This window comes from Lonchura striata, chromosome 9 (assembly GCF_050655825.1).
Source record: "Lonchura striata isolate lonStrDom1 chromosome 9, ASM5065582v1, whole genome shotgun sequence".
NCBI classification, from domain to species: Eukaryota; Metazoa; Chordata; class Aves; order Passeriformes; family Estrildidae; genus Lonchura; species Lonchura striata.
The window spans coordinates 16,678,290-16,692,708 of NC_140711.1; the positions used below are offsets into that span (position 1 = coordinate 16,678,290).

The 14,419-nt window shown below is 34.2% G+C and overlaps 1 protein-coding gene across 5 annotated transcripts in view; it reads left to right on the forward strand.

The window, feature by feature from the left end:
• RASA2 (RAS p21 protein activator 2) overlaps window positions 1-11,823 on the forward strand; it is a 45,522-nt gene extending 33,699 nt beyond the window's left edge. For 3 of the 5 annotated variants that reach the window (XM_085587725.1, XM_085587724.1, XM_085587723.1), the window contains 12 exons: window positions 50-139; window positions 801-924; window positions 2,318-2,424; window positions 3,609-3,695; window positions 3,787-3,864; window positions 4,308-4,381; window positions 5,553-5,659; window positions 5,945-6,027; window positions 6,731-6,939; window positions 7,689-7,792; window positions 8,378-8,567; window positions 9,415-11,823. In XM_085587725.1, the coding sequence (XP_085443851.1) occupies window positions 50-139; window positions 801-924; window positions 2,318-2,424; window positions 3,609-3,695; window positions 3,787-3,864; window positions 4,308-4,381; window positions 5,553-5,659; window positions 5,945-6,027; window positions 6,731-6,939; window positions 7,689-7,792; window positions 8,378-8,567; window positions 9,415-9,445 (1,284 nt within the window). In that variant the 3' untranslated portion in view covers window positions 9,446-11,823. The remainder of the gene's footprint in view (window positions 1-49; window positions 140-800; window positions 925-2,317; window positions 2,425-3,608; window positions 3,696-3,786; window positions 3,865-4,307; window positions 4,382-5,552; window positions 5,660-5,944; window positions 6,028-6,730; window positions 6,940-7,688; window positions 7,793-8,377; window positions 8,568-9,414) is intronic. The other 2 variants (XM_021536952.3, XM_085587722.1) reach the window with 2 other exon arrangements.
• The last annotated feature ends 2,596 nt before the right edge of the window (window positions 11,824-14,419 follow it).

Consider the following 14,419-nt stretch of genomic DNA (forward strand, 5'->3'; position numbering starts at 1 on the left):
TTTTAATGGGTGCATTTCCATACTTTGTCTGAAAATTGAACTCCTATAGTTTTGTTTGTTTCAGATATGTGAGTCTCCTAAACCCTGTGAAATAGATCCCATCAAATTAAAAGAGGGGGATAATGTGGAAATTAATATGGTGAGTTTTCCAACTGGTCTCAAAATCTGAAAGAAGCATTATTAAAAGCAGCTCTTTATAATGGAAAATTAGTAACTCATAGTAGCAATATAACTGTTTACAGAGTAAAGAAAGAAAAAGCTGTATTTTCTTACTCTTATTTATGAAGACAGCAATGGAAAAGTCCAGTGGAAAATGAGACGGAGAGAAGAAACTAAAGATGTCATTCTTATCAGCTTTTTTGGTGTTTTGATTCCTGATGTCCTGTACTCAGCATCTAGATGATGTACCTAATTAGAACTGCTGTAGCATTTTTCATTGAGGTTTTGCTGGCTGCTTCCCTCTTACCAGAGTATGCTGATGTTTAAGGCAATAGTTGCTGCAATAAAGTTAACGTTCACTTGATATACATGGGAAGTGTTCCTTCTATGTTATCATATGACAAAACCAGGAATTGATAGGTAGTTTAGGTTGTTAGACAGTGTTTAGATACTTTAAGTAAATATCATTAAACTACCTTTTAACAGTAGAAATGCCATATAAACATGAGGCTTTTAAAATATGCACTGTACTAGAATTCAGTATTGAATAGTCAGACAGTCTTATGTTTGTGCCCAGGGAAAAGAAAAGGAAAAATATGAATGTTCATGGTCTGAAAAAATATCTTTTTTCATAATTGCAGGAAAACCTCCGCTATTACGTGGACAAAGTGTTCCGTGAAATAGTGCGGTCAAGTATCAGTTGTCCTACACTAATGTGTGATGTTTTTTATTCTTTGAGGCATCTGGCTGCCAAAAGATTTCCAAGTAAGTGTTCTCTAAAACCTTCTGAAAGCGGTGTTCAGACTGAAAACTTCTGCAGATACCTTATGGGGATTGTTAAAATTCTTGTCTTGTTCAAAGCTGTGCCCTGAACTTTGACAGGCATTTGGTTTTCTGTCAGGCTGTAAGTTATAGTGAAACTTTGTGGTCAGTCAAGAGACATTTTTTGTTTTCTGATACAAAAATATAGCAAGTCAGAAACTGCAGGACACCTGCAAATGAGGAGTCAGCAAAAAAAGTACAACTTAATAGAAAGAAAAGCACAAACAATACAGGAAGCTATTTATTTGAAAGATACTTAAAATCTTTAAGATATATTCTGTTTATTGCTTTTAAAGAAGCAAGATGTGAACTTGAAAATCAATTTAGCATTTTTAGCATCTTTACGTGAACTGTCATTCTGTTAGCGATGACCAGCACATTCATATTTTCTATGAAGTTAGCTTTAGTACTGCTACAGCTAAACTAGTTATGGGTAGTTTTGAGGAGGGTGGATAATAAAAATTATTTGATGGGTTTGTAAATGTGATCTGTATTAGAATAGCTTTATTCTTTCAGAATGCTTTTAATATTGGAGTAATGTAGTGAGTCTGAAATACTCATACTTCAGTCAATTAAAATCTGAAATGTTCTGTAATAAGCTACAGGTGAAGAATATGCTCCTCATAATGTGGAACATCTCACTGATTCATGTTTATTACTGAAACTGAGCCATAAATTGCTCTGGTTTAGACAGTCCTTTCAGAAAAGCTGACTTACCAGATCAGATTGTAATGGTCATTAGAGTAAGAATGTGATCTCACTATATTTCCCAGTATAAAAGTAAATATACCCAGAATATTTAATGAGAAAATTCTCATTTACATAATCAGAATTATATAACAGCATTGTGGGCTTGTGATGCAACTCAGAATTGCAATTGTATTTGTTCCTATGTGTTGACTGTATTTGTCATGCAGCATTAATGTATTTGAATTATCAGTGAGTAGCTTTCCAGGTGAATAAATGCAATAGCCCCAGAGTTTAGAGGCAGCTGCTTGCAGTGTTTTATCTCTGGGTGCAGCATGCAGCCAGACCTAATCAACTGTTTACATAAATGCTTGCAGTCATCTCATTTGCTTCTCCCAGTGGAGCTGATAAGCCAGTTCGGGAATAGAACTCCTTTTCAGACAAATAAGCAGTAAACACTCCACTATAAGGAGAACACTTCTTACCATGACCACCTTTCTCATTTCATGCACTTCATTGATTTTTCTATTCTATTTTAAAATATGAACATCTCCTCTTATGTTATCTTCTTATGGATTTTTATGTTAACTGTCTTCATGATTTCCTGTTAAGTTCAGTGCATGTTACATTTCATGGTTTTTCTCTGCAGATGACCCTCATGTACAGTATTCTGCAGTGAGCAGCTTTGTGTTTCTTCGTTTCTTTGCTGTAGCCGTAGTCTCACCTCATACTTTTCATTTACGACCTCACCATCCAGTAAGTCTTGTGAAGCTTTGTTCTGTTTTATTCATTCTGTCAGATCTGTTGGTTTGGGAAGGCATGAGTTGCTTTCAGTAACTGGGAAATAAGATGACTAAATGTCTCTATGTTCAGTTTCCAAAAAATAAGATATTTGCAATTCTTTAAGCATCAGATATTTCAGTCTTTATGGGGTGTGTTCTCAAATTAGCTTTCAATATTAAAGATGCTGTGCTTTTTTTGGGAATGTGCTTCTAGGGTGAAATAGCAACATGACTGAGGGTCCTTTAAGGTATAGGCCCAAACTGCCTTGGTTCCTTACACCAAGGAAGTTAAACATCCAGACATGTATTACCATGTGGGTCTTAAGCAGAGGTTGTGGCATTATCCAGTAACTGGTTTGTGTATTTATCCAGGGCTCCACTAATTGCAATGGGTTGACAAATTTTCTATTTTCATTTGCAAGTAGCTACAGTACAAAACAATTTCAAAGACAGGAATATTACGATTAAAAACCTGTATTATTTTTCACATTAAATACAGAAAAGGTATGAAATCTGCTTCTCCAGAGGTTATCATTGTTACCTTATTTTATTTACTTAGGTGTGTTGTGCCTTCAAAAGATACACTTACTAAAATTCATTGTTTTGACATTATCCAGTTTTTAGAGTAAAAAAAATTACAGAATTTTAACACTTGAGCATTAAACATGTAAAAGGGAAGCAAGGCCACTTTTGGAGGCAGTGTTTATAATTCTGCAGCATTAAAATGCAATTGGTGCGGTAGCAGACAAATCAAGTAAAAGCATTAAAGACAAAGTTTTAAATTTCACTTTTTTTGTGTACATTTGGCCCATTTGCCCTGCAGCAGTTCATTTTGTTTATTGTTCAGAGGTTTGTTTAGATGTGTAGTAATGATTACAGGATTTGAGGATTTCCAGTGTTTTATGGGTAAAAATATTTCCCCAGTACTAATATTAAATTCTAGTGATAATGACTAAAATATTAAACACTATGCAGTAGCTAATAAACTAGGTAATTTCATACTTTTTCTTTTTTTCTTTTGGGGCAAAGAAAAGGAATGAAGATGTACCAGATTTACTGCATTGTGTAATATATCTTTCTTGACATTTTAATTTTTTAATCAGTTCTATGCGGAACTGTGAAAACAAATGACTTCTGAATTTTGTTTCATTGTTTTAGGATGCACAGACTTCTAGAACTTTAACTCTTATATCAAAAGCCATCCAGACTCTGGGGAGCTGGGGAAGTTTGACCAAAAGCAAACTTGTAAGGCTGTTAAAATTCTTTCATTTCAAACATTCTGCTTATTGAAAGTTCATATGAAAGTTTATTTATGTCAATATACTTTTCCTTTCAGTCAAGTTTCAAGGAGACATTTATGTGTGAGTTTTTCAAAACATTTCAAGAAGAAAAATTTACTGAATCTGTTAAAAAGGTACCTTTCAACTGTACTTTTTTTGGTTGTTGGTGTAGCTGATTAATCTTCATTATTAAAATGTTGAGTTAGTGTTCAGTTTTCTACTAGAGAGAAAAAGAAAAGTTGTGGTCTGTTTCAGACATAAAAAAAACCCAAACCGAAAAATAACATAGCAAAACTATACACAAGAGTTGTACATAGTGAACCTAAGCTAATTTAGTTTAAAAAGTAAAGTGTACATTTATTGAAAGAGATTGTTATTGGGTCTGCTGTTTAGGAATTCATTAAAGAAAGTTTGTGTGACCTCTGGCCATCCCTTGTTACACTGTTCCAAGACCCTGCCATATGTTTTCATCTGTTGCATAAAATAACTGTTCTGCTCAAGGAGAAACTGATAGCTTTTGAGGTTTTTGTGTTTCTGAATATTGTATATTTCTATTCCCTGTGTTTTTTTCCTTAAGTTCCTGGATGATGTTTCCTCTACTGAGAGTAAAGAGCCCAGTGGTGTGAGCGAGCCAGTACATCTAAAAGAAGGGTGAATACATCTTGAATTTTTATTGTCCATAACAGAATTGATTTCAGTCTTTTTTCATTAATGGCAGATTAAGATTAATGCTTATTAAAATGTCTGATATACTATAGAAATTACTATATTTGTAATTTAGACAATTCTTAGTATGTAGAAAATCATTTTAAAAGTACAGCTGCAAACTTTCATAACTCATCTTCTAAATACTTTAAAAAATAATTAAAAGCAGCTGAAAACATATTGAAGACTGCATTACTGTCATAGTTCAGTATATGCTCTGAGGATTGTTAAAGTGTATTTTAAAACAATGTTATTAACTTAGAATTATCCTACCTTCTATATAAGCCTGGCCAACTAAATGTTCTACCTTTAAAGTCAGGTAGAAAACTGCCCTGTAATTGAAATATTTAACATTTAGTGACAGAATGCTGATTGAGGTGAAAGTCACTCTTCCTAAAGAATCAACTGTCTTTTGCTTGATGTTGATTGAGAATAGGTGATGATTTGAACAACATTCATAGGGAAAAAGTATTTTAATTTACTTGAGAAGCAGGTTTATAAGAAGAAAAGATCAAACTGGCATCCAAATTTCCAACAAGGAAGAAACATGTTTCTTATTAAGATACTGAATAGAAATGAAGGAGGAAATTGTACTAGATCAACACTTGGTTATAGAAATAAATTGATAGCTGTTATTCAGAAAAAAAGAAAGAGTTAGCAGTGTGTGCACTTAAAGTGTACTAAATGCAGTTTGTCTGCCCTTGCTGTTGAGCCATGTCCAGTGTAATTTTATTGATATTCACTTTCTGATCCATATAAGACCAAGTACAATTACATGGAGAAAGTGGCAGGAAAGAGAGGATCTTGTAGTTAGATACACCTTATTCCCTTTTGTGAAAATTTGGAATTCTAAATCTGAACAAGTTACGTATCCCCTCCAAATTTACTGCTACAAGCATTGGTCTGGACTGTGTGTTTTTCAAACTCTTTTCCTGTTTTGGAATCCTGCATGCAATCACCATATTGGGAGGTAATCTTGAGGATCTGTTGTGAACAAGTAGTAGTTTTTTTTTAATGTACAACAAAGTAGATTTTTACATTATGAACAATAATGTCTTATGTCAAGAAATGGTTTTGAAGACTAATGGGTGCATTTCATTTGATTCTGTCTTTACAGAGAAATGTACAAAAGAGCTCAGGGAAGGACTCGTATTGGTAAAAAGAATTTCAAGAAGCGATGGTTCTGTCTAACAAGTAGAGAATTCACATACCACAAACAGCAAGGTAAATAAAGCTTATTTTACAATTATTTTTATTTTTCAATATTGTCTAAGTGTTTGTAGCCTTTCTGTGCTTTTAAAAGGGCATAATTTTTCTCTTTTCCTAAAATACGTATGATTTATTTCAGTTACTTTTGCCTTGATTACTTGAGGCTTCTGTCTGATCCATGCCTATTTTTTCAATAATAAAAATGCATATTTTTAGAATATGAACTGCAATGTCAGTGCCCTGAGATTATAAAACAGTTCTTAAAGATTGCTTCACTCCTCTGTTTACAATTTTTTACAGATAAAGAACCAATTTTCACTATTCCAATCAAAAACATCCTTGCAGTGGAGAAACTTGATGAGAGCTCCTTCAACAAGAAAAATGTGGGTCAAAAGATAGTTTATATGTAATTCTTGATATGTTCTTTAAATTAAAAGATTGTAATTAGTTTACAGAGTTAATGAAGCCCCATTACTAAACACTTCAGCAAAAATTCTTTTATGGATCAGGAATAACAAACTGTGATCCCCTTGCCAGATTTCTGGAATGAAGGTTAAAGCTACACAGCCTTATTACAAAGCATGTTACCAAACTTGTATTTATTCCTTTTGGTGAGAACTTCCTACAATCCCTTCATCAGCTGAGACAGTTGTCTGTGCTCACAGCCTCATTCTGGCCCTGAAACACATAGTTTTTTTTCTGTTCTTACGTCAGTCCAAACATCTGAGGCAGTGATAAAAGAGCAGCTGTCACTAAAGCCAGTGATGGCTAAAGGAGAGACTTCCAGGAATCTTCTGTTGCTGAAGCATAATGTGAAATGTGGGGCCACACTTAAAGATATGTGGATGAAGAGGACAGAAGATGCATCCTGTTTTCTTAGATGAGAGCACAGGGAGCTGTTCTGGTGGGGCTTTTCTCCTCTGTGTAGTTGAAAGAGGTGAAAAGTCTGCTGTTCTCCCTTGTCTCTTTCTGTCTTTAAATTACAGTTTGTGGAATTGCCTGAGCACTGAAATCTATTTTGACATATTTGAAGTTGCTCAATAACTGGATTTTTTTACTCAGCAGAATAACGTCTTTCTTCTACAGATGTTTCAGGTACTTCATGGAGAAAAGCCACTCTATATCCAAGCAAATAACTGTGTAGAAGCCAGTGAGTGGATAGAAGCTCTTTGCAGGGTAACGAGGTGCAACCAGAAGAGGCTGAGCTTTTACCACCCCTCTGCTTTCCTGAACGGGAGCTGGCTCTGCTGCAAGGCCACCGCGGAGAGCACGGAGGGCTGCGCTCGCTGCACCGCGTAAGTCCTGCCTCAGGAACCGGCCAGGGCTCCAGGGGCTGCGGGAGTCACTGCAGCCTGAAAGCAGGGAAGCAAGCCTTTCCCCATCTAATTCAGCAAGGGCTGCCACAGAGACCTGCCACAGAGATAAGGCACAAAGTACTGGATTGCTCTTATTACTTTGTGTGCCGCCCTGTGTAGGTAACCTGCTCATCATGAAAATCACAAATATCCAGTGGCTGAGATCTCTTCATGCAGAATAATAGATTTAATTCAGATGCCAGGTTGAATGCAGAAATATGACACGTCTGGATCATCTGTATGAAATAATTAAAATACTTTCTGCAGAAAGTTCAACCTGGAAGTCTTCTCTCGTTAATGACTTTTTCTTGTTTTATACAACCACTTTTTTATTTGGACTTCACATATTTTAAAGGAGTGCCCTAAGAAAGTCAGCTAAATAATCTTGGATGTAGATTCTGACAAATCATTTGGGTTTTGTGGATATATCAGAAAAATTAATAACATCTTAAAATGCTTTAATGTCTTTTTAGAAGCTGTTGATTTCTGAAAACAAAGAAATGCAGTGATTTATTTTAAAAATAAATTTATCCTTAACTGGGTCAGTTATATAGGCTACATACTAAGTTTTGTGAAACTGTCAATGAGTGATAAACATATTAAAAGGCTATGTATAATGAAAAAGAATCCATTTCTGCTTTCTTTCAAAAATTACTGATATTGATTACCTGTCTTTGTTCACCTTTTAGAGATGTTCCTGCTGATACTCAAATTGAGATTGATGGCGACAGAGAGACAGAAAGAATTTACTCACTTTTCACTGTCAACTGGTCTAAACTACAGAAGTTGGAAGGTATTCAGATGACAATTAAGAAGACTTACACTGATACTCAGTTCTAATTTTCTAGGCCAAGAATATGATTTTGAACAATTAACTGAATTTAATTATTCACCCAAAAATAATAGAAAGTAGAGAAAGAGATTGCATTTTTATCTTCTAAGTGCCTTGATGTCTGATACTCTTCAGTCATTTCTTTACAATAGATATCAGGCATTGTTATACTTGAATTTCCATGTGTAATATTTTTAATAGTTTAAACTGCAACTGTAGGTGATGCTGTTTTGCCTTTGTTGTCCCCTTCCAGACTATGTGATTATTATATTAGACATGGTTTTGCTGTAAGAAAGCACTGAACTTACCTTAATGTGAAGAGGAGAGAGCTGGATGCTTAAGATGCCGAAAACAGCTAGCAGAAAATAAGCTATAGAATTGTAAATATGTTTAATTGATACTGCCTCCTGCTTTCATCTTAATCCAATTTATGTATAAGCCAAAGTAACTTTACATTTCAGAATGTTGGAGTTAGCATTTGCATGGGAGTTAGATTTGTTTTTTAATTGTTGAAATTCTAAATGGGATGATTGTGGTCTTTTGTAGAGGCTTGTGGAAGTATAGCAGTCTATCAAGGTCCTCGGAAAGAACCAGATGATTATTCTAACTTCACCATAGAAGATTCTGTAGCCACTTTTCATACACTTCAGCAGATAATAGATACAGTAGAAAAGCTGAATGAATCACATGAAAAATACCAGAAGAAGAGATCATCTAGTGCCAAATATGGTAGTGAGTAAGTATCTTATGTAACTTTGATATTGATAAACGTGTATTTTGAAAAAAATAAATCATGGGGTGAGAACAGACTTGTTTGGGTAGAGGTAGTGAAGGTAAACGTAGAGTTAGACAACACAGACATGGAGAAAATAAGGTACATCATTTGTAGTAGTGCAGCTTTTTACCATTTGTTGAAAATCTGAGTTCTTCTGGTGTAGATTCATCTGTTCCTGTTGAGATTCCTATAAGTGGGTGCAGTGACTCTTGTTTCCTTGCAACTTAACATTTGAAGTGCACACAAAATTTATCCATAACAGTGCACCTGCCTTCTAATATTCTTTTTCAAATAATTGAGGTATCAAATTATATGAAACTGTCAAAATATTATTGCAGAAACGTATCTTTCAAGTAGCATGTTTACTGTTTGTATTTCACTTGCCATACTCAATGACAAATACTATTTCTTAGTGAAGGTAAAAAAACTGTTCTTTGGAGTACATTGTTATTCCAGAGTACATTCTTTCATTCTCTTCAATACTGACTTATACCTCTGGAACACCACTTAGCAAGTTTTTAGATTTCTTCTATGCATCAATAAGGATTGATTGACCAGGAAAAAAAGAAAAACTCTCAAACCCTGATTTGGTTTGCTTAGATTAGTGTTTGACCCAAGCTGTTCAAAACAATTGACTGTGATTTAGAAGTCCCATGTGAAAGTAAATGAGGTTTTTGCAAATCACTAAATTTCACAATTAATGGTAGAAATGGTTTTTTTGCTTGATAAATTAAAGTTGCATGATGAGAACTAGAAAGCAGATGTTAATCTTAAAGGTATTTACATGTAATGTTTTGGTTTTTTGCAGAGAAAATCCGATTGTTGGAAAGGTTTCCTAACCAAAACAAACTGGCCCACTTGGATGAAAAAAACTGGAAGTGTTCTAGAGTGTTTTGGTTTTTTGTTTGTTTTCTTTTTTAATTCATTATAAGCATTTTTGCAAAATATTTAAGAATGAACATAAACGCTAGTTGTGTTGACAATCTATTTAATATTTAATAGAAAAATACCTTCTTGGAAATCCGATCTTTAAGATTTATTCTCATTTTGCTGAAGAACTTGAAGTTCCAGGTTCTTGAGATAACAGATGTGAATAAATCTAAATGTTGTTTTGCCGTTGTTGTCTTATTGGAAAGAACTTTTAAACAAATAAGCTTTTTCATGGAAGAAAATCCACGCTGCATTTGTTGGTTGGATTACATCTCAATACATACACTGCAAACTTGCCTGAGTTTACCATGAGTGCCTGCCCTGCTGATAAGGATCTCAAAATAGAAATCCCAAGATCTTACGATGTGGAAAAGATCTGAAGCTTCACACTCGATACATTTAACTTATTTTTTCCTTGTATTAGGTGTTGTCAGGACTTGATTTATCTACAGTTGAAATTCTACAGAACCATGCAGTATGCTGCAAATAATCTGGACAGCAGATACCAGTGTTAGTTGTGTTATTCAGTACTAAAGAAGAAATCAGGGAACTTACGTTGTACCTCTTGTTTACATTTGGAGTGAGTAATACATGGAGTGACATTACACCACTATCTGTTTTCTTTAGCATTTTTTAAGGTACATATTTTTCCTTTATCTAAAAAAGAAATGCAGGGTAGTAACATTCTTGTTAAATAGGTTTGCCTACGGATAGAAAAATTTAAGTGTGAAGAGATTATGGTTAAGTACTGATCAATTAACATCATCCCATGTATGATTTAGTTCCTTGGTTTTATAAAAAGTAATAACTACGTCCAGCTCAACTTTTGACTACAAATCTAATAAATAATCTCTATTATAATCACTTAAAGCACTTTAGATATCTGGACTATCCCAGATTATTTTTAGATACTTTGTAGTATCTGCTTGTTATGATCAGTTGAATGATCAACATTGTTTTGTCGTTACACAATGCTTCAGTGAATATTTTTGTATCTTTAGTTACATGAATTCATATTTGCCACTTAACACAATTTTAAACTGGCATTCCTGACTTCAGTAAGATTAATTTTTGCTCACTTTGACTAAGAAGTTAGTTTTCTGCTGAGAAAAAGTATATGTATATAACCAGGAAGAAGCAAAGGTATTACTGTGGCAACTTTGCTTCATCAGTATTAAATACAATGGTACTCCTTGGAGTATTATTTTTAATAAAAGTTGTATGTGGTACTTTTATTTTTAAAGCATCTTCTGTGGGGTCTTTTGTTTTGTGGGGTGTTTTTTTAGTTTTTGTTTTGTTTTGTTTTTCCAATCACAATTTGTCCAAATTAATTAAGAATGTAACTTGGAATAGAAATCCACAATGCTTGAAACAGTAAGGTGTTGAAATTACCACACATTTATTGTACTGTAAGAAGGCTTTCTATAATCAAAGCAAGGTGGCAAGACAGGATTGAAATTTCTTTGGAATGAATGTAATTGTTAAAATGTTAAAGTGACTTGTTAAAATGACTTCAGTTTAATACCAAGATATTTTAGAATATCTGGGATTCAGTACTAGGATCTGCATCATCACAATCATTTAATCACCTCAGCTGGTTTTGCCTTTTCCATTTTACACATTTGATGTGTTCAATGGGACTTTTATTTGCCAACAGTTAAAACTGAGGAAGAATACAGCAATGCAAATAAATGTGTTTTGCCAAGGTAAAGATTAATTGTTATTAATCAAAAACTGCCATTAAACAAAGTTGAATGTAGTTGAGTGTCAGAATTAGGTTTTGTTGTATATGAATTAACCCCATAGCAAACTCTCTTACTTGGAGCCATTTTCTTTTGTTATCAAAGTTAAAATTTTTGAAAAAAAGTCAAAATTTATGAAAAATTGAGTATCATACTCATGCAATGTTGGGGTTTTATAATATGCACTTTTTTTTTTGCTTTGGTACTGGAATATTGAGAAAAAAAGCCAGAAGGCCATTGAATATTTGTGACCATTAAGATTTGACTGTTCATTTTGTAATGTTTTAAAGTACAGTAGATGTTCTAGAATTTAATTAGGTACAAGTAGAATGATTAATAATAAAAGTTGCATTCATTTTGATTAGTCTAGAAAAGTGATGTTATTCAGTAATTAGTTCTGTTAGGATTGTAAAAGTTTTAATGTTATGATGATGTATTGTTGAATGTATTTTTATTTAAATTTTATTTTCTTATCAAGACATTAAAATGTTTTGTAACATTGCTTGAGAATAACTCGGAAATAAATTACAACAAACCTGAGAGAAGCTGTGTGTTTCCTGTGAGGCCTGGCTGTTTAATATGTTAGCTTACTGAATGAATGGGGGTTAATCTTGCAGCAGTGTTGCATTCTAAATGGGTGGCTGGAGAGATAAGTGCTGCTTCATCATTTTGTGTAAGAGCACGCAGAGAAGGTTTGGGAATTTGATAGCGCTTAAGAAGTTTGTAATTATTAGTCTGCTGAGTTGAAAGCTGGTACTGTGTTGTTAGGGTTAGGTGACTCTTTTTTTTTCTTTGTTACACTGATTTGTGTTCCATTACCTGTGCTGTGTACCAGTACAGGCTGTACAATTGTTCAGAACTATTTAAAATATATTGCATATGGGGAAAAAAAAGGTTTACTTTTCTCAATCTGCTTTCTTGTTTTTTATGCCATGTGGGCACTTTCTTGCCACACACACTCCTCTCCTGTTCTTCTGGGCATTTTTTATAAGGAAGTTTTGTACAAGTGCTTTTCAATGTCCTGAGGTGTTTTGTTTCCTTGTGCAGAGAACTGACCTGTTGTCCTTTGTTGCCAGTATAGTTTTGGAATTAATTTTGATTAATCTGAGGTAAGATGTATTAAGGCCTATTATAAATGGTCACTACATTAATTTGCAGAGATTAGAAAGCAGAGGAATATTAATATGAAGTTGGAAGTACAGGAGGAAATTTTTTCTGTGAACATTAAGAAAAGGAATTGCATGTGTTCTGTAATGATTATATCAGATTGAGCCTTTCTTTTTTCTGCTAATATACTGCCTTCTCTAACCATTCCAGTAACCTGGGTTTTCTATAACCTGTGACACCAAAAGGGCATTCCCGTTTCAGATCTGTAGATGTGCCACTCAGGGACATGGTTTAGTGGTAGACTTGGCAGTGTTGGGTTAACAGCTGAGACTGATGATCTTAAAGGTCTTTTCTAATCTAAATTATTGTATTAATAAATGTATGATACATACATTACAATAAATTATCTTTAATTCCTGGTCATCTGTATTACCAAGTTTGCAACATTTACTCACATGTGATAATGACAGATCCTGTATTGTGTTTAAAAGAGCTTACACATCAAATCGAAATCAGGTCAATAAGATCCCAGTAACAAGCAACTTCTAGTAGAATGGACAAATGCTTGCAATTTACTTGAAGTTCTTACAAATACTTACAGAAGCATATTTAATGGAGGTTTATGTGATTTATGCACATTAAATAAACCAGAAGTTCTTTAATAGCAGTAAGGAGAGTATATTAGTGTTACTGTATCCAGCTGTGATGAGACCGTTGCTGAAATATTTTGTGTATTCCTGGGATTCATCATAATATAATAAACAATGTTAAAAAAAATTAATTTCAGAGTTGAAGAGCAGAGTTGTAAGAATTGGGAATATAGTCTATAATTCAGCTAAATTACTTAGAAAGGCACTTTATGTACCTAAATCAGGGACCAAAACATTGATAATTAGTTGCTTTACAATGAGAATAAGATTTTAAAAGATCCAGTAGCTACAGTGTTGAGGAAAGGCTGTGCTTTGTAAGCATTTAATTAGAGAAATTAAGAATTTTAATTACATATAAGAATAATTTGGGTAATTTTTTAATAAAAGCAAATATATGACCTTGCTGAAATGCTTCTAAAATACTATTTATGTTAATAAATGTTTATGATAAATAATAAAATTCATCCACCTTGCTTAACACAATTTTCCATAGAAAATCTTGTATGATCAAGATTTTTCAGTGTTTGAGTTCATTATTATTTTAGCATAATTACTATTGCAAATGCCATGGCAGTTGTATGAAGTCGAGTTAACAATTTCACCAAAGAGGATGTAAATAATTATACCAATTTTAGAAACTTTATTGATCCAAACAATTAGTTTGCTTTAAGGGGCAGTGAATTTGTTCCCCACTTTCATCTTTTATTTTTGGTCATTCCTCGTACACAGGGGGGAAAAAGCCGAGAGGATCATAGAACAGCCAAGTAAACCTACTGTGTGACTTGAATTCAAGACTTAAAGGTAAAAATCTCTTACCTGGTCCCTCTGATTTCTCCAGAGATCTGGGATGTGCTGTGCTTTGTGGTGGCAAACAGCAGCGTGTCAGGCAGCAGGGACAGGCTGATGTGTGTATCCTGGGCTGCAGAGGCTCCAGAGGGTCACTCGCTGCAGCAGCTGCTGAGAGCTCAGCTGGAGCTCCTGGGTTCAGCTCAGCCCTCGCTGGGACACTGCCGCTGCAGGATACAGAAACGAGCCTGGAAAAAGCAGGGAGCAGAGACAAAATGACTAAGAAGGAAACTCCCCTTTAAGAATCAAGTGATCCAGAGTAATGCAGTAATACAGACCTGACAATTAGCTGCAGATTTCATCCACAGACCTTTAAAGTACTCAATGAAAGAAGGGGGAAGTACCTACAATTCAGTCTCCCCATACTGGGTAACAGAAGGCACTATGCTTTGTATAGCAATGCAAATTTGAAAAGTTCCAGAGGAAATATAGAACATTTTGAAACACAAGACAATTATTTCTGTGACAGCCAAAATAATTCATCTAGTTTTCTCCTGAGTAACTCCAGCTGAGTTCTTCCATTCTGTCATGGTGTGAC